Below are 17,492 nucleotides of genomic sequence, written 5' to 3' on the forward strand. Positions count from 1 at the left end.
TTTCTGTTTTTCGTTCAGTTTTTTTTGATATATTTTACAATAATGTAATAGATCACTTCATTTTCTTGTTTTTATAACCACATTCATACACACTCAAATATATACTATATAGATATATCTATGTATGTTGCTATAGCTCTTGCGCTGATTAGCAGTTTTTTGTACAATAATTTTCATTTATCTCTATCAAAATTTTGTGTAGTTTGCGTTTGACTAACCTACAAACTTATAGCATATATGACAACATAATGATTATTTACAACTAGAATTATACATCTTAGTCCTCACCCTCCGTTCACTCTCTCTCTCTATCGCTCGCTCTCTATTCCGTTACTCTTCGGCACACCAATACAAGTAATTTATAAAAAAAACAAACAATTAAAGAGTCTCGTGGTCTCGTTGCTTTACAAAATTAGAAACAAAACTAAAGATATAAATATTCTAAATTTATCATTTCTCTTATTTCGTTGGTGTATGATTAACAATTTCAAATAAGGAAGAACTGCGTGATTTGCAGAGAATTTCGATTTGGGTATTGGAAAACATCTTTCATAGGGGATGGGGCTGGGGCTGGGGCTGGGGCTTGGGCTGGCTAGGCCTTATAAATTAAATACATCTCGCTCTCTCTTCTCTTGTTACCTTTCTGTAGATAGACTCACAGCACTTCAGGGAGTTTCATGCATTGCATTTATGCATCTTCGAAAATATAAGCTACAAATCGATGAATATAATAATCTGCCTACTGTATCCTATGTGCTTGCAGGATATACAAACATCCATAGCTTATAACTAGGGCTAGCGTACATGGTACCTGGGTGTATACACAGTATTCAAATACGAATATACTTTATATGAGTTGAACAACGTTTCAAAAGCCTATGTCCTACATACACGTATATATTCATTTATATATCTATATTTTAGATCAAACTTGATGACGCGATTCGTTAAACTAGATACTTAAGAGGCGAATCGATCCGTTTCGGGTCTGCCCAGAGGAAATCTCACACAAAACTCCCACAAATTGATCGGGTGAATCGCTAATCGATCCCCAGTTTCGGTACAACTGCAAGTGTGGTGCGGGTGGGTGTGGTGGTGTGGCGTGGAAGGAGGTCTCTTAGAAGCTAATGCTAGAGTAAGTGTTGTGTGCCCAAATGCGATATGCTTAGACATTTGATATGCGCTCGTTGGAGGAGGTTTGGTCATGGCTGCCCCCAACCCCAATTCCATGATCGCTTCCGGAATTGCAGGGGAACTGTGAACGGATTTCGGTGCTGGCGATGGTGGGCATTTGGTATCCCTGGTAGTGTCGATACAGCTTGGGTGCCGCTGCAGTGTTGGCCCACACTCAGGTGGGCTGCAGCATGTACATGTACTGTCAGTTGCTGGCCGCTGCCGAGGCGACCACTGGCACTGGCACTGGCACGGCAACGGCTACGGGCAGGGGCAGAGGCAGAGGCAGAGCAGCATCCTGGGATGGTCGGGCCCGCTTCTCGTTGGAGCTTGTGGCGGTGGTGGTGGTGCCCTCCGTTGGGTTGTCGCTCTCCTCGCCGCCTGTGCTGCTGAAGCTGCCGGGCAGGCGACGCTTCAGATTGTGGGTGAGCCCATTGGCCACGGTCTCATCTTCGGACATGGAGCTGGCACGCTTCGGCGTGTTGCCATCACTGTCATTGTCCAGCCTGGCAATGGCCGAGGCGATGGCCGCACTAAACCCATCCTCAGAGGCGCTGTCCTGCGAGGTGGGCGTATCCTGGGCCAGCTGCATCATGCCCGAGGGCGTGGTGTAGCCGCTCAGCTTATTGGGATCCTTCTCCAGCAGCTTCTGGGCGAGCAGCTTTAGGGAGATGAGCGAGTTCTCGCAGTCGCTGGTGTCGATCTCAGTGAGGCTAATGCCGGCGCGCTCGATCTCCGCGTAGGTGCCGAACGGCAGCTTCTGCAGGCACTCCAGCTTCTGGACGTGCGTCTTGGAGCGCAGATGCTTGGCCAGGTGGCCGTGGATGCGGAAGGCGATCTTGCAGTCCGTGCACTCGAATGGCCGCGGATTGGAGGTGGTCGGCACCCCAAATGTCGACGTCATCATCACCTTATTCTTGTGCGCCTCGGAGCGTTCGTGCTTCTGCAGGTGGCCCTGGGTGCGAAAGGAGATGCCGCAGGGCTCGCACTTGAACTTCCGCTCCATGTAATGGATGTTCATGTGCAGCGTCAGCTGGTGCTGGCGCTGGAACGTCTTCGAGCAGATCGAGCACGTGGGCCTCGCATCGCCGGCAGTGGGTGGCGGCGGTGGCACGCCCCTCGGATATGTAGACACAGCTCCAGGCTGCAGTTCGTTGTTGTTGTTATTGTTGTTGCTGCTAGTATTATTATTATTGTTGTTGTTGTTGTTCTTGCTGCTTGCGGAGGCGCTTTTGAAGCCATCTTCGCCCACGATGACAGTGCGGGTAGGCGGCTGCTGCTGTTGTTTCTGTTGCTGCTGCTGCGAGGATGCTGTGGATGCAACTGGGGTGGCAGATGGAGTGGCAGTTGAAGCGGATGTGACAGGCGTTGATGCTGCCACTGGAGCCGTGGATGTTGGTGGTGATGTACCCAGGACACCGCTAAAGTCTGTGGCATCCGGCTGCTGCACTGCAGCAGGCAGATTCGCATTATGCGCCGGTTCGCTTGCCTTCTCCTGATCCGACTGCGCCTCACTCTCCTCGCTCTCATCGTTGGCCGTTGCCTTCAAAGGTGCAACGCTAATCGCAGCCGCGTCGGCATTGGATGTCGATGGAAGCGAAACCTCGATCGCCTCGGGCGTCTTCACCTCGTGCACCTCGATACTGGGCACCTCATTGATGCTCATGATGGGCCTGCTGCTGACGGACAGGAGACTGTTGCTGTTGCTGCTGCTGCTGCTGCTAGTGCTGGTGGTCATGGCGGTGCTGCTGGCGCTGGAGAAGAGCGTGCTGATCAGGTAGCTGCGACTGAATTGGCTCTGCTTCATCTTGGCATGCTGGAGGGCATGCTCCTTGCGGTAGGTCTGCATCAGCACATCTTCGCCCTCGGCCGCCTCGTGCTTGGCCTGCTCCTCCTCCTCCTTCAGCTCGGCAGAGATGCGCACCTTGTCCGACACCGAAATGAGGGTCTTCATGAAGCCGCTGCCATTGCTGTTGGAGCTGCCAAAGATCACATCATGCATCTGCTGGGCCTGCGATTTGGGCAAGTCCTGTGCCAGGGCCAGTGCCATCGGGGAGGGAGAGACGGAGCCGGCAGCCAGGGATGTGCGTGGCTTGGTGAGATCCATGGGCGCACTCTCCTCGCTGGCCACGCTCCGCTTGGGCTTGGACTCCTCGGGGTTCGAGTAATACTGTTCCTGCTTCTGGTAGTCGAACGGCGGCTTTGGCGATGTAAAGGAGCAAACCACACCGCGGGGCTTCGGCTGCGAAGATCCCGACGAGCCGATGCTGTTGGCCGGACTGCCAGACGGTGCCGGTGTCTCCTGCAGCTGGGGATATGGCGAAACGCTCTGTGGTATGGGCGGGGTCATCGACAGCGACAGCAGGCAGCGAGCGGCCTCATGCTCCTTCAGTCGCGACTTGGATTCGTCGGTGTCTGCCAAAAGATCAAAGATTCAAGATGAGACTCAACACAAAGGAAAAGGATTCCGTTGTGCACTTACCACTGCTTTCGGATTCAATGTCACTGAAATCATCCGAATCTGATTCACCATCGGCCATCGAGGAGGTGCGTCCGCCTGCAGAGGTCGATGACTGCTGATCAAAGTCCATGTCCACGTCGAGGAACTCGCCATCGGCGGGCATGGGACCGGGATTGATGCCCAGTTCGATGCACTTCTTGAAGTGCGTCTTCGACTGCATGTGCTTGGTGAGATTCCCCTTGGTCTTGAAGCTGTTGGGGATCACAGTTAGACTCTGTCGAATGGCAAACACAAAGAGAAAGACTCACCTGAAGTTGCAGTGGCTGCAGGTGAAGGGGCGCACGTCCGTGTGGGTGCGTATGTGCTTCTTCAGCATCGATGGCTTCTTGCAGCGGATGCCGCACTCGGAGCACACATAGCGACCGCGTCCACGTCCCCGGATGTAGGTGTAGTCCTCGTGCGACTCATAACCGCCCACCAGGGGCTGTCCGGAGGGACTCACCTCCATCTTCTTGTCCTCGGCCGCCTCCTCACAGGCCTTGGCTGCGACATTCGCCTCGCTGAGTGCTCCCACGGCCACCACGGGAAGTGGTGCGAGCGGGTTCTGATTGAGTGCACTGCTGGACATTGTGGAAACCGAACAGATTGTCTGCTGCGAGTTTACCAGCTTGTACTTGAGCATCTTCCCTGTGCCAGTGCCTGTGCCAGTGCCCGTGCCAGCCATTGAGGTGCAAGTGCCATTGCCGAACATCTTCTGGCGCGAGTCATACAGGGCCATCACCTGCTTGAGCTTGAATCCGAGCGGATGCGGCTGATTCTCCTCGCACACCTGCCACACGCTGTACATCGACAGCTTGTGCATGCCCGCCACATACGACGGCTGCGGGCAGTTCACGGTGCAGTAGAACATTTTGGTGCTGCACTTCAGCCCCAAGTAGGTGTAGGCATGGCCATTCAGATACAGCTGCACGCACGACTTGGACGGACGCGGTGTTTCGGGTGAGATCAGCGGCAGGGTGTTGGCTGTTGGAGTGATGCCATGATGCCGCTTCGGTGTGAAGGTGCCCGGCTTCAGGGGCAGACTCGTGGGGCGCAGAAACTTTGATTTGGCAGCGGATAACGCTTCCTCTCCAGCTCCAGCTGCAGCGACGACTCCTCCTGCACTCCCATTGGGCGTATCCACGTGCAGTGGCGTCAAGGGTGCCGCCTCCTGTGGCGGCTGCTTGGCAGCGATCACGGTGTCCAGGTTAAAGTGCCGCACCTCCGGCTCCGATGCCTTCACATTGTCCGCCATTCGCAGAAAGTTGAAGGGCGCCTTCTTGGGCGTCTCCTTGCTGCTGCTGTTCCACTGCAGGGCGTTCCTCTGTGCAGGCGTCGGCGGCTGGCGGCTGAACTCACTTGGGAGATTCTGAACGCCACCGAAGGGCGACAGCGACTTGAGGGACTCTGCTGCGGCTCCCACTGCTCCTCCCAACAGCAGCAGCGGACTCGGCTGCTTCCGATTGGGACTGCGGCCACGACTGGCGGGAGCTAGCGGCAGCTGCAGCTGCTGCGGTGGAGGCGGCAGCAGGGACATCTGTGGCGTCAGGCTGCCGGGACCCGGAATACCCGGCACATACGGAATGGGCGTGACGGGTGCCGTTTTATCCCCAGCGCCTCCGCCGCCGCCGCTCATCGGCAGAGTGAGTGGGTTGAAGGCTGTTATCGAGTTGATGGGCGGAAATTGGAAATGCTGTGGCCCTTGGGCACTGCTGACACCGAGCATCGGGTGGACACCGAGGCCAGCGGCCAGCAGCTTGCGTTCCTTGCTGGCCGACGACTCCTGGTTCTTGGGCGAGACGTCCTGGAAGCTGCCACCCGACAGCAACGGAGTGCGTATCATCCTGGGGCTGTTGTCCAGTTCGGGGCACTCCGATATGGGTATCATGGTGCCGCCGGAGGAGGTGAGTCTGCGCAGGCGGTCCTCCTTGCTGCTGGACTGCTGCTGCAGCTCCTGCATAATGCTCATGTTGTGGCTGTGGTTGTGATTGTGATTGCCAAAAAAGTTGAACGTCGGCGTGTCGCTGGTCTTTGCACGCTTCGCTGGCGGTGCAGGCGGCTGTGCAGCCGCAGCAGCAGCAGCGTCCATGTCCATTGAGAACTGACGATCCTCGTGCATTTTGGTAATCACCACCGAATCGTGTGCCTTGCGGGGTGCATTCTGCTGGGCGAAATCAACCAGAGCTGTCTTTCCAAGCAATGGACCAGGCGATGGCAGTGGAGCGTCCACGAAACGCATCGCCTCCACGGGCACAGAGACAGGCGCGTGGACGGGTACCTGCTGCACGGGAATCTGCACCTGGACTTGAACAGGCGCAGCTGCCGTTGGTGCCGTGACCGTCGATGTTCGTGCGGGTGATTGTGAGGCACTGAGGCGACTCAGCACCAGACTGCTGGGCTTCGTCTTCAGCTGCGACCAGGCGAGCTTGGCCAGCGACAGCGGATTCTTGGAGTTGGCCATGTGACACTTGAGCTCTGGCAGGCTCATCGAGATCGAATTGGAACGAAAGTACTTGGAGCTCGGGGACGAGGCCGGACTCATCGGTGCACTGGAGCTGGCGTCCTGGCAGTAGGTGCTGTTGTGCAGCTTCAGTTCGTCCGCGCTGCGGAATTCACTGGCACAGATGGGGCACGAGTAGAAGGCATCGTCGCCCTCGCCAATGGGCACGGCCAGTCCACGGGCATTCAGCAGAAGATTCTTGATGATTGAATTGCTTGGCGTTTGGGGTGCAGCAATTGTGGCAGTCTTTGTAGCACTCCCTCCACCTCCTGTTGCTGCTGCTGCTGCTGCTGCACTCGTCGAGGGAGTGTTCCCGACGGGCGTAGGCGTGCGCGAGGCTGTGGCTGTGGGCATGGTAATGGTCTGCTTTGGCTTGGCAGACAGATTCAATGGCATGGCATTTACAGCGGCCGCTGGCTGCTCCATTTTGGGCACTGCCGTGGCCGGATCCTGTCGATACTGTAGCGTCTGCACCGGCAGCGGTGAGGGAGGCGGTGGCAATTGTTGTTGCTGTTGGTGCTGCTGCTGTTGCTGCTTGGTACTGACTGTAGGCATGGCCGGTGCTGGCTTGTAGCTATAGCTGTTCCGTTTCACCACACCATTTGGCGGTTCCAGCGGTTGTTGTTGTTGCTGTTGATGCTGCTGCGCCTGTTGTTGCATGAACATTTGATAGTGTTGCTGCTGCTGTTGTTGCTGTTGCTGTATCTGTTGCTGCTGCTGCTGCTGTATCTGTTGCTGCTGCTGTTTCTGTACTATTGCCTGGGCCAGATTCACCTTAGTCTCTCGTTCGCTGGCACCGATGGCCAACATCTGAGGATTATTGCTGTTGACTGCTGCATTGTTGGCATTCGCATTGGCATTGTTGAAGCTGCGCGAACGATTAAGCTGCTTTGGATACTTCTTCTGCAGCAGAATCTCCTTGTTCTCCACAATCGCCTCGTTCTGCGAAATCAACTTTGAAATGTGCTCCTGCACCTTTTCCACATTCTGCAAAAATTAAATGAATTAATGGCCATTTCTTGTGCTGCTACCACTCAATGTTCTTACCACTTGCATGCTGCCACTGGCACTGGCAAAGCTGCTCAAATTGGTGGCTGGCGTGGTCATTTGTGTTCCTGATGCTGCTCCTCCGGTTGCTCCACCTGCTGGCATCACAATCGATGCCTGGCTATTGGCACGCACCAACTGACAGCAAAAAGAGTTCAAATTTGGATTAAGGACTCTCATGTGGGATGGATTCTCTCGCATTACTCACCTGTGGCGGAGGAATATTCGGTGGGTGCTGCTGTTGCTGTTGCATCGATGGCAGAGGAACCTTCACCAGCTGAGAATGTTGCTGTTGTTGTTGCTGCTGTTGTTGTTGCTGCTGCTGGTGCAGATGAATCTGTTGCATTTGCAATTGCTGAAACACCATAGCCTGCTGCTGCATGGCCGCGGCCGCTGCTGCCGCATCCTGATTGTAATACGATGGCTGACCCAAATAGTAGACACCTGCGCCCGGTGGCAATGCCCCAGGATTGGCAGCCATCAGCAGGGACTGCTGGGCGTGTAGCTGCTGCTGCAGCTGCAGTTGCATCTTGTGCGAGGTGATGTGATTGTTCAGCTTCATCTGTGTGCTGGGCGACAGTGTGGGATGGGTCAGCGCTGGCTGTTGCTGCTGTACCAGAGGTAGCTGAATGGAAAGCTTCTGCTGATGCTGCTGCTGCTGCTGGGCAAGATGCTGCTGCTGCTGCTGTTGTTGTTGCAACTGCAACTCCTTGGTGCCGCCGGGTGGCACATATAGAGCTGCATTGTGGAACTTGGGCTTGTATGGCTTGTAGTCAATGGACTGACGATGCTGGGCCGTGGCCGAGTGTAGGGTATCCGCGGTGGCAGGTGGCAGAGTACCCGCCGCCGGTGACCCTAGCGGCAGTTGTTGCATGTGCTGCGGCAGCGTTGGCTGGTGCTGAATGTAGGCGCTCTTCGCTGCTGACAATGTGGATGGCGATGGTGTGGGCGAGGCCATGGGCTCGTCGTACGGCGAACCCGACCGACTTGGCTGCAGAAACACAAAGAGAGGAAAGATGCATTGAGTGGAAGTTCCCCGAGGATTAGTTGATTCAATTGCTTACCAATTCGGAGCTACTGTTGCTCAGGTCTGCATCCTGGTCGGACAGGCCATCGTCCGCATCTGCGGGCACCTCCAGGCCGCGCACTCGTGCCGCATGCGACCGGGAGCGGCAGTGTTTGTACAGGTTGCTCTTCGTCTTGAAGGCGATGCCGCAGGTGTCGCAGGGATAGGGACGCTCGTTGGTGTGCGCACGTATGTGCTTCTCCAGCACCGATGGCTTGGCACAAATCAAATTGCAATACGGGCACACATATCTGCCAGATTTCTCAGCGGTTAATCCAACTGCTGCACCTCCAGCTGCTGCTGCTGCTCCTCCTGCTGTTGGTTGCGTCTGTTGCTGATGCTGGGCAAATGTTGCAGGCGTTAGTGTGGCATTGGCCGCATAGTTGCTGCTGTGGCTGTTGCTCAACGGTGTACGGGTTCTGGGCACGCTCACATTGTTGGTCATCTTCCCGCTGCCGCTCCCACTGTGGTTGTTGCTGCTGCTCTCCTCATGGCTGATGGCATTGACATGATTGCTATTTACAAAATTGGCACTGAATTCACTCGTCGTCGTCGTCTGCTGTTGTTGGGTCAAATGATGACCGTTGGCCACAGCCACCGACACCGCCACTGGCACTGCCACTGGGACCGACACCGCTGGCTGCGGCGGCGGTGAAAGTGAGCTATTTGAGGATAGCGATGTGGTGCGACCGGCATCCCCGGCTGCAGTATGGCTGCCACTGCCACTGCCACTGCCACCACCCTCCACTTCTGTGGTGCTCGCCAGCCGCTTGAACTTCTTGTGCAAATAGCGAGAGATATTTGGCCAATCTGCAATGGCTACAGCCGCAGCCTCGTCGCTGGTGGCTGCGTTGGTGCTGCTACTGCTGCTGCTACTGGCGGGTGTGCCAGTGCCAGTTGTGGCTGCCAGTGGCGACTCCTTGTGGCCGACTGCCGTAGACATTGGCTGTAGCGTCATTGTGTAGCTTCTATCACTTACATTTGCTTTATCTTTATCTCTATTCTTAAACTCATAATTATTCTCATTAATACTATTATCACTGTGGTGTTGGTGGTGGTTGTTGTTGTTTTTGTGGCCACTGTTACTGCTGTGGTCTTCGCTCGGCTTATCTCTCGTGCTGCTTGTACTGGGTTTGCCGCCTGCAACATCGATTGCTGCAGTTGCGGCTGCTGCTGCTGCTGCTGCCGCTGCTGCTGCTGCTCTGCTAGCTTTACTGTTTGTCTTCTGTGGTGGTGCTGCTGCTGATGTTGCTGTTGTGGCAGCTTCCCGATATGTTTGCTTCTTTGTTGCTGGTGTGATTGTGGCTGCCGACGCCGCCGCTGCTGCTGCTGCTGCTGCTGCTGCCGCCGCCGCTGCTGTGGCACGTCGCGTATTATTGTTCACCTTACTGTTGTTTGTCTTGTACTGTTTTCCCGTCGTCTTGTAATGCTTTCCCGCCGTTGTGGTGCTTGCATTTTCCATATTATCATCAAATGTATTATTAACCTGCGAGGAATTGGCAGCGGACTCATCTAAAAGGTAAAGAAGAGACAAGAAATTCGTATTTCGGTTAGTAAAATCATAATTTAATAAATATACTAATGCTAATTTTGATACAAAAATTAATATGAGGGCAGGAGATCAAACACGGCGGCGACTCTCAAATCGATTAACTTCCACCAAGAGAATTGCGAACTTTTCTGCGATCCCCCTTCGCCACACATTCATTATCAACCCCCTTTTAATTGTGGATCACAATCTTATCACAACATTGAGGACGCAGCAGAATGCTAATTTTGCTAGTGAATTTCCCACTTAATACTCGAACTGCCATCGCACAATGTCCGAAAATCAATTTTGATTTTTCTTTTCATCAACTTTCTATTTCAATCCAAACCGAAAACCGTACACCCCCACCCACCAATCAACATCAAAATGTGACTCTGTTAAGGCCCCACCTGTTGCACACACACACACACACATCCATATCGTCGGCATACCCATACACAAACACGAGCAGACACGAGGCAGACGACAGGCAACCGAAACGAAACGAATCGAAACGACACAGAAAAACGGTACGAAAATCCAAAAGAGATGACAAGTGAAATGTAATGACTTTTTGTTGCTGCTGTTATTGTTGGGGCACCGCCTTATCAGTGGCCCCGCGCCGTACAGTACGATTCGAAAGTAAACATTTGTAAGAAAATCCAAGTAAATTTATACTTCTAAGGGATTTACATGAGAATTTCCATGATGGAGAGTTTACGACGAACAAAGAAAAGACGGCATCGACTGATGGCTCCTAAACGCATCTGTTCTATATAAATTGTATATGATTGGCGCTTGTCGAATGATTAGTAGAGGCAGGGGCAGGGCCAGCTCTCAAATCACAATCACACAGAAACCCCCACTCGGGCACTCCGCAACCGACGTTGCGGCTGGCGGCGTTAATTGACACTCGACTGCGAATGCGACTGCGAATGGCGATGGCGACTTTTTAACATTTAACGCTATTATTATACACATTATACGGCATTATGCGATACGTATACATATGTCTAACCGATTCAAGTCTCTCGGCTCGCTCGCGTGTTTACTCAATTCGTTATCAGCGTTTATAGGGCTTTCGACTAGAGAATCGCCTAAAAAAATTCCATTGATAATGCCAAGCTCTATATAAAGATACGCGCGTGTGTATGTGTGTGTTTGTGTGTGTAGATATATTCGTGTTTTATTATCGTCCATCATGTTATCAGTGGGTACAATTAACTATCGTGTGTGTGTGACTGACTCAGAGTTTGTAGGCCCACCCACCGATAAGTGGTCCCCACTGTAATTTGAGTGATTTAAAGCACAGACGCTTTGACGTCAACTATCAACTATCCCGGTCGGACAATTGAGCCATTCTAAGTGCCATTCGACAGGGATTAGGCTCTCAAAATTGAAATCTTGATTGCCTGATTGCATAATAACGGGTAATGGCACCACATAAAGGAGTACTCGTATGCATGTATGTATTTATAGTAGTGAGCAATGAGCTGAAAGCATCTGTGTGGGCAGCCTCAGTGGGTCAATTACAAGGCGCCAAATGCGACACAATTAAAATGTTTATTTAGTATACTGAATCCGATCTAGTTAAATGATTACATGGAATTTCTGAGAGAGCGAGAAACACGTTTTAAGTTGTAAATGTAAATAGAAACGTGCAAAGTGCATGTAAGTACAGTTCAGAGAGTTTTCTAGCAAACGAGAATATTTTTTGAGCGCCTGTACCCTGCTATTCTATTCCGCGTTGTTCCAGCGTAGTAAAACCCCCATAAAGTGTTCCACTGTGCCGTAGACAAAGCTCAGATTTGAGGCTCTATAAAAGCATAAACAAGAGGCCAAAGCCTACGCGCTACGATAGGACTTAATCACCCAACCAGCAGGCGATAAGCTGTAATCAGCTGTAGAAACCCAAACAATTATGGGGCATACCCTGTAGTAGTAGCTGGGTACGCTGGGTGGCTTACTTCAATGGAATGGTGTTCGTACGCTGCCTTAATTCATTTGCTACAGCAGCAGAAAATAAAATGAAAACTAATATTTAAATGGCATTTTGTTATCACGAATTTTTGTTTAACATTTGCTGACATTGTTGTTTTTGCTTTTAGTTTATTTTACAAATGTCTGTGTGTATGTGAGTGTGTGTGTTGAAAGCGTGAAGTGTTGTTCGGGTTGTTCAGTTTTATTCATACATATGCATATACTATGTACTTTGTTTGCATTCGCATGCAGTTTCATATAGTCAGGCGGACACCAAAGGCAGTGCCAAAGTGCAATACGAATGAAATATCAGGCATTTTATCAGGCATGAAATGAGTGCAGTTGCAAGCAGTGCCAGCAAATATTAAGCACACGCTGCTCTCCGGCCACCCAGCCAGCAGCGCGAGCCCGAGACCGAGGCCGAGCCCGCGACGTCATCAGAGCGAGCTTCTCAATTGACAGAATGACTGACTGAGAGACTGATGGGTGAGCACACATGCACCCACCCACCCACACACACTTGCACAAGCAAACACTTGTGCTGGTACAGCCTCACCCGCGTACCGTTCGTATAATACACGAATAAAGTCCAAGGTGCGGCCAACGGCGCCACAGAGTCCGTCTGGCAGTCGTCTCTGTCTCTCTGTCAGTCGCTTTGACCGTGTCAACCGATTACGCTGCATGACTAGCCCTGATACAACGTCATTACGAGAGCATATACGGCGTATATGGGTGTAGGTGTAGGTGGACTGGCTGCAGCTGTGAAACTGCTAAAAACACATTATACCGAGCCACTTGGCAATTGTTTTTAATTTATGGGGTACCCCTTAAACGAGCAGCGTTAACGCTTTATAGTGCTACTGGGCTAGCGCATAAAAGTACGTCAAATTCGCGGAAATGATACGAAATTCCAGCGAAAAGCAAAACTCCCGATAAAAGCAACATCGCAAAAATACCAACGCACACACATGGGGAGGGCAAACGGTAAAAAGAGGCGACACATACCCGTCTAATTGTGGCTACGCATGCTGTTACACGCACACACACTCATTTTTGAATTGAATATCGTTTGTAAAGCGCAACAAATGAAACGTAAAGCTAGAAAAAACGGTCCAACAATAGTCGGAACGGTGGAGCACGCGCGTGTCGACAACAGGCGGGCTACAAGCGACAACGACAACGACCGAATCGCCTGAAACATTTAAGGCGACTACGACTAGACGAGGCAAGCGGCAAAATTCATTCAGTGAGTGTGCAAAAAGAAAACGAAGAAGCGACCCCGCCGCCGAGCAGTGCAAAAACAAAAAGCACAACCACTGGTGGCGGCAACGACGTAAGCAGAAGCAAAGCAACAGAAAAAAAACGTACAATAATCAAATAATTGCGGCAACCCTTGCTCTTCCCTCCTCCCGGTAAAACACGATTCAACGATCCACGATCTCTCTGCTCTCCCATCTTCACAGTAAACACTCATTCGCACTCACTCACACTCACACGCACACACACACAGTGCAATTGTCAATCAAAAGCAAGCACAGCACAGGGTCGTCGCTGCTTCTGATTTAGCTGCTGCTGCTTCTGCTGCTCCGTCGCTGCTTGCGCTGAGAAATGATCAAATCGGGCAAAAACGTAGGCCCCCCCCCCCAACAGGTGACGTGAAGTGGGGTATATGACTGTCGCCAGCCGCCAGTCAGCCGTTGCCGCTATTGTTGATTACGTACAACACTCGCATACACTCAAAACTCGTCGAGAGCTTTATAAACACGCGCACACATACCAGTGCACATCACATCCCCAGCGACATACCCAACCTCACCCCTCCCGAAAACCATTCCCATGAATATGCGAAATATTGCTGACTAAGGAAGGTCTGGGGAGCACCAGGCAACGGCAACGGCAACGGCAGCAGCGACAGCAACAGCAACGATACGATAACAACAAAAGCATTTAAAACGTAGAAGCAACAGCACAAAACGTAGCAATGAAAATAAAAAAGTGATAATAAAATAATAATTGCTACACATACAACAATGCAAGGCACTGATCAAGAGAGAGAGAGAGAGAGAGAGAGAAAGAGAGAGGGAGAAAGAGAGCCCCCAGCTAGAGTTGCCGCAGCTGTCTATACACACGAGCAAGAAATACGAATGATACGCTGCTCCCCTTCCCCATTCCACTGCCACAACAACAAACCTCCACGAGTGGAGCACGATTTGCCATGTGGCCCAGCCTGTTTGTTCTCTCACTCACACTCACTCCCTGACTCGCATACGAACAACATGACTAACTTGAAAACACTGTCGGTCGGTCTCTTCGGTTCAGTTCGGATCGGTTCGGTCGCTGCTTTGCTGTCTGCCCCTCTTCTCCATCCCCCGACCGACCTCTTCGATGGTCTGCTCTGCTCTTGTGTATTATATTGAGTCAATTCATAAGAAACGAGGAAACCCGCCATATCGCCGTTTGTTGCTGAATACATGTTTACATTAGTGTATGCGTATGAGTGTGCTTGTGTGAGCCTGTGTGCGAGTGGCATGAGCATGAATCAAGTTAAAAATTTTAATAATTTGCCCCGATGTTGTGGCTGAAAACGAGTTTAGCTTGTTGAGCCACAAAATGTTTCCGTCTCTGTCTTCTGTGACTGGCGGTGTATGCATGTGTGTGGGTTAGGGTCCCCCCTCGGTGCTTGTGCGCGCTTGCAGCTACTTGTTTTCTTTCCTCCTCGTCTTCGTCTGCGTCGTTGTCTTCATCGTCTTTTTCTTGAACGCAACAGCGATAATACACTCAACACAAAAGCAGACAGGCAGCAAAGCCACAAAACTTTTTATATTAAAGCAGAGAAGAGGAGCTTTCTAGAGCGCTTGATAAGCGGTTTACTTCGTCTCTCTCTCTCTCCTTCTTGCAGCTGTGGTGGCTGTGTGTAGGGGGGGCTATGACGTACCGCATCCACTCGACCGTTTGTAAAGTGTTGTATGAAATGAAATTAAGGCGATTAAAGAGCGCGCGCGAGCGGTCGTGAGTTTCGTGAGTCGTGCACTTATCTCTTACAAAGGGGCACGAAAAGTGTCGACCATAAGATACCTTGTAATGATTGGGAAATATGTACACAGTACATACACAAAACTGTAAGTAAAGATTTAAGAATCTACTTTTAATATTTTGTAATTGACGAAAAGAGATTAAACGCTATAGCCTTCGTACCCTCTAAAGATCACAAGCACACATTGATTTGTGTGTGTGAATGATAAGGCCAGACAAAGCGTTCTCCCCATATGGATCCATTTTCGCATTTGTTTATATAAACATGTTTCTATAAACATTGCTTAGCAAAATATACCCAAAACACGAAATTCCGAATAAATAGAAAGATAAATTGAAGGGAGAATTTCGATAATGATTTCCCCAAATTCTTCAGACGTTCGACTTTTTGGCTAATCGCGGAGCAGAGGCCAACTTTCGTTTTGGTGTTGAAATAGATTCGAGATTTGGGGCGTTATCATGGGGACCAACCGACTCTCTGGCTTCTTTGTCAAGAGTAAAAGGTCAAGGTACGGCTTTACTGACTGATAAACAGATAAGATAGATAGATGGTAGTACATTCGACATAAACACCTACTATAAGTAAATGGACGAGGGCAGTCAGGTGACAAATATTGTTGGGGTTGGAGTGCTCTAGCACCCGTTCCAATCTTTATTGCTAATGATTTATACTGTTTGCATTCATCATTCACTCTATTATCATCTTAGCAGGAGATCCAAAGCGTTCACCATCATCACCACCGGATGACTAAGCTGACTTTTGGATAATTAAGCAAACAAAACAAAATTCTAGGGAAAATAATCTTTTGGCACGGAAATTCCCGAATATGTTTGACGTCAGCCAAAGATATTCTGTAAAATTTCTTTTGCGGAAAATCGTATTCCGTTTATATATGTGTATGTACATACATATGTACATATGTACAATTCTGTATTCTTTGTGAGTGCCAAGGTTCCCTGGGTTTACTTTACATATGCATAGATCAGATCTATATAAACAAATATTTGTTTTTGGCACAGCACAGCAGAACCGAATTGAATGTTATAAGGTATATAGTACTTTTAGGAGCTTTCCCCCATATAGATTAATAGATTGGTATTTCGGGGCCTGCAGTTTTCTGAAATTTATGGCAACAATTAAGTGTTGAAATGGGGGAAAAAGCAAATTGTGGATTAAATAAATAATTTCAAGAATTGCGGCGCGTTTCTGAACTATTTTGTCTATACAATTTCAAATCAAACAGATAAAGATATAGTCTGAGAAAGGTCAAAGGTTCCCCCAAAGGAATATTTGCAGAATTATATTATTTATGAGGTAAATATCTTCTAAGAGCCATTCAAGAGCCAAATATTAATCAAGTTCAATGAAAATATTAAATCCTCGTTCAAAAATGTATGTAAATCGTGGAATGAAAACTGTACATTTTTATAAATATAGAAGAGTTCGTAGCCGAAAAGTGTTAAATAATTGCCAGTCCCGCAATTTTCATTTTTGTTTACACACAAAAAAAGAAGAAAATCCGAGGAAAGCACACAAAGTCATTCGATAATTTTTTGTTTTGTTTTTCGTTCTGTCTTCGACTTTTGCCAGAATTTGATTTTCACTGATTTTGTATTTTCTTTTGGCGCTGCGCTAGAAATGTATTTTTAAATTCTCCAACTACGTAAGACGACATTCAAGTGTTTTATTTTAGACAGCAGACAAGTAGACAGCTCAAAACATCCACACATCCGTATAAATGGGTGTACATGTGTACATATGGACGGACGTATGGCATGTGTCGTTTTGTATATACTCGCATACTTATACATATATTTTTAGTTTCAGTTATTGGCCTTTTGCGTTAGCACATTTTGTGTTAGAAATCAACTCATCTATTTGTATTTAATTTATTGGTATAAAATGGAAATTTCACATAGAATCGAATTGGTCTTATGCAATGGATCTGCCTGTCCCCTAATAATCTTTATCATTTTCATTTGGCAAAAAATTCGTTCGATTCCGCATTTTTATGACCCCGTACAAATACAAAAAAAAAGTTAATGAAAGTTTTAATTTAATGTCACGTTGTGGGGGTCTCTCTGCCTGTCTCTCGGGGTCCAATTAAATGTTTTCTATATATTTCATCTCTGTCAAAACAAACAATTAGAGAACGCAGAGAACGGAGAAGAATCGTTGGCACCAAATCGTGCGTTCAAGCGCAAAACAAAAATGTACAAAAATCTAAAACACAGTTTAAAATAAATTTTTCACAGATTTTGCTGTTCTTCTTTTTTTCCGCTTGTCTTGGCATTTTTCTGGCAGCTGAAGGACGGAAATACGTTGGCGGCATTTGGGAATTTTTGCATATTAGCAAATATTAAAGACAAAAACAGAAAAAAGCCACACAATATTCATAAATAAACACAAGGGGAGAAGATTAGGCAGAGTTGCGCCGAAGCATTTGATACCCTTGCAGATTGTTTGTTTCTATAGTTAGGGTAGACCATAATATGATTTCGCTTAGCTATAAAAGGTTTAATGTTTTATGTTCCCGAAGGCAGTGTAAATCAGAACACCCTCTGCAGAGAGAGGGCATATTGAAAGTTTGAAATATTCAAAGAGCTTACGTAGGCCCTCTGCGGTCGTCTGCCCCCACAAGCAGGTGTGAAGAAGAGGAAACAG

General features: G+C 49.4%; 2 protein-coding genes across 3 annotated transcripts in view; one reads left to right on the top strand and one right to left on the bottom strand.

Moving 5' to 3' along the window:
- Positions 1 to 6: 6 nt before the first annotated feature.
- Positions 7 to 17,492, bottom strand: part of LOC117583041 (mucin-17) — a 40,519-nt gene continuing 23,033 nt past the window's right edge. The window contains exons 3-8 of the mRNA XM_034271206.1: positions 8,285 to 9,798; positions 7,429 to 8,211; positions 7,221 to 7,358; positions 3,943 to 7,160; positions 3,656 to 3,885; positions 7 to 3,588 (exon numbers count right to left, since the gene is read on the bottom strand). Of these exons, the coding sequence (XP_034127097.1) occupies positions 1,379 to 3,588; positions 3,656 to 3,885; positions 3,943 to 7,160; positions 7,221 to 7,358; positions 7,429 to 8,211; positions 8,285 to 9,798 (8,093 nt within the window). The 3' untranslated portion in view covers positions 7 to 1,378. The remainder of the gene's footprint in view (positions 3,589 to 3,655; positions 3,886 to 3,942; positions 7,161 to 7,220; positions 7,359 to 7,428; positions 8,212 to 8,284; positions 9,799 to 17,492) is intronic.
- The window catches only part of LOC117583143 (sex peptide receptor), a 57,146-nt gene continuing 53,512 nt past the window's right edge, over positions 13,859 to 17,492 (top strand). Inside the window, exon 1 of one of the 2 annotated variants that reach the window (XM_034271336.1) lies at positions 13,859 to 14,913. In XM_034271336.1, the coding sequence (XP_034127227.1) occupies positions 14,876 to 14,913 (38 nt within the window). In that variant the 5' untranslated portion in view covers positions 13,859 to 14,875. The remainder of the gene's footprint in view (positions 14,914 to 17,492) is intronic. The other variant, XM_034271353.1, reaches the window with a different exon arrangement.

Source organism: Drosophila guanche, unplaced genomic scaffold (genome assembly GCF_900245975.1).
Source record: "Drosophila guanche unplaced genomic scaffold, DGUA_6, whole genome shotgun sequence".
In the NCBI taxonomy this organism is placed as follows: Eukaryota; Metazoa; Arthropoda; class Insecta; order Diptera; family Drosophilidae; genus Drosophila; species Drosophila guanche.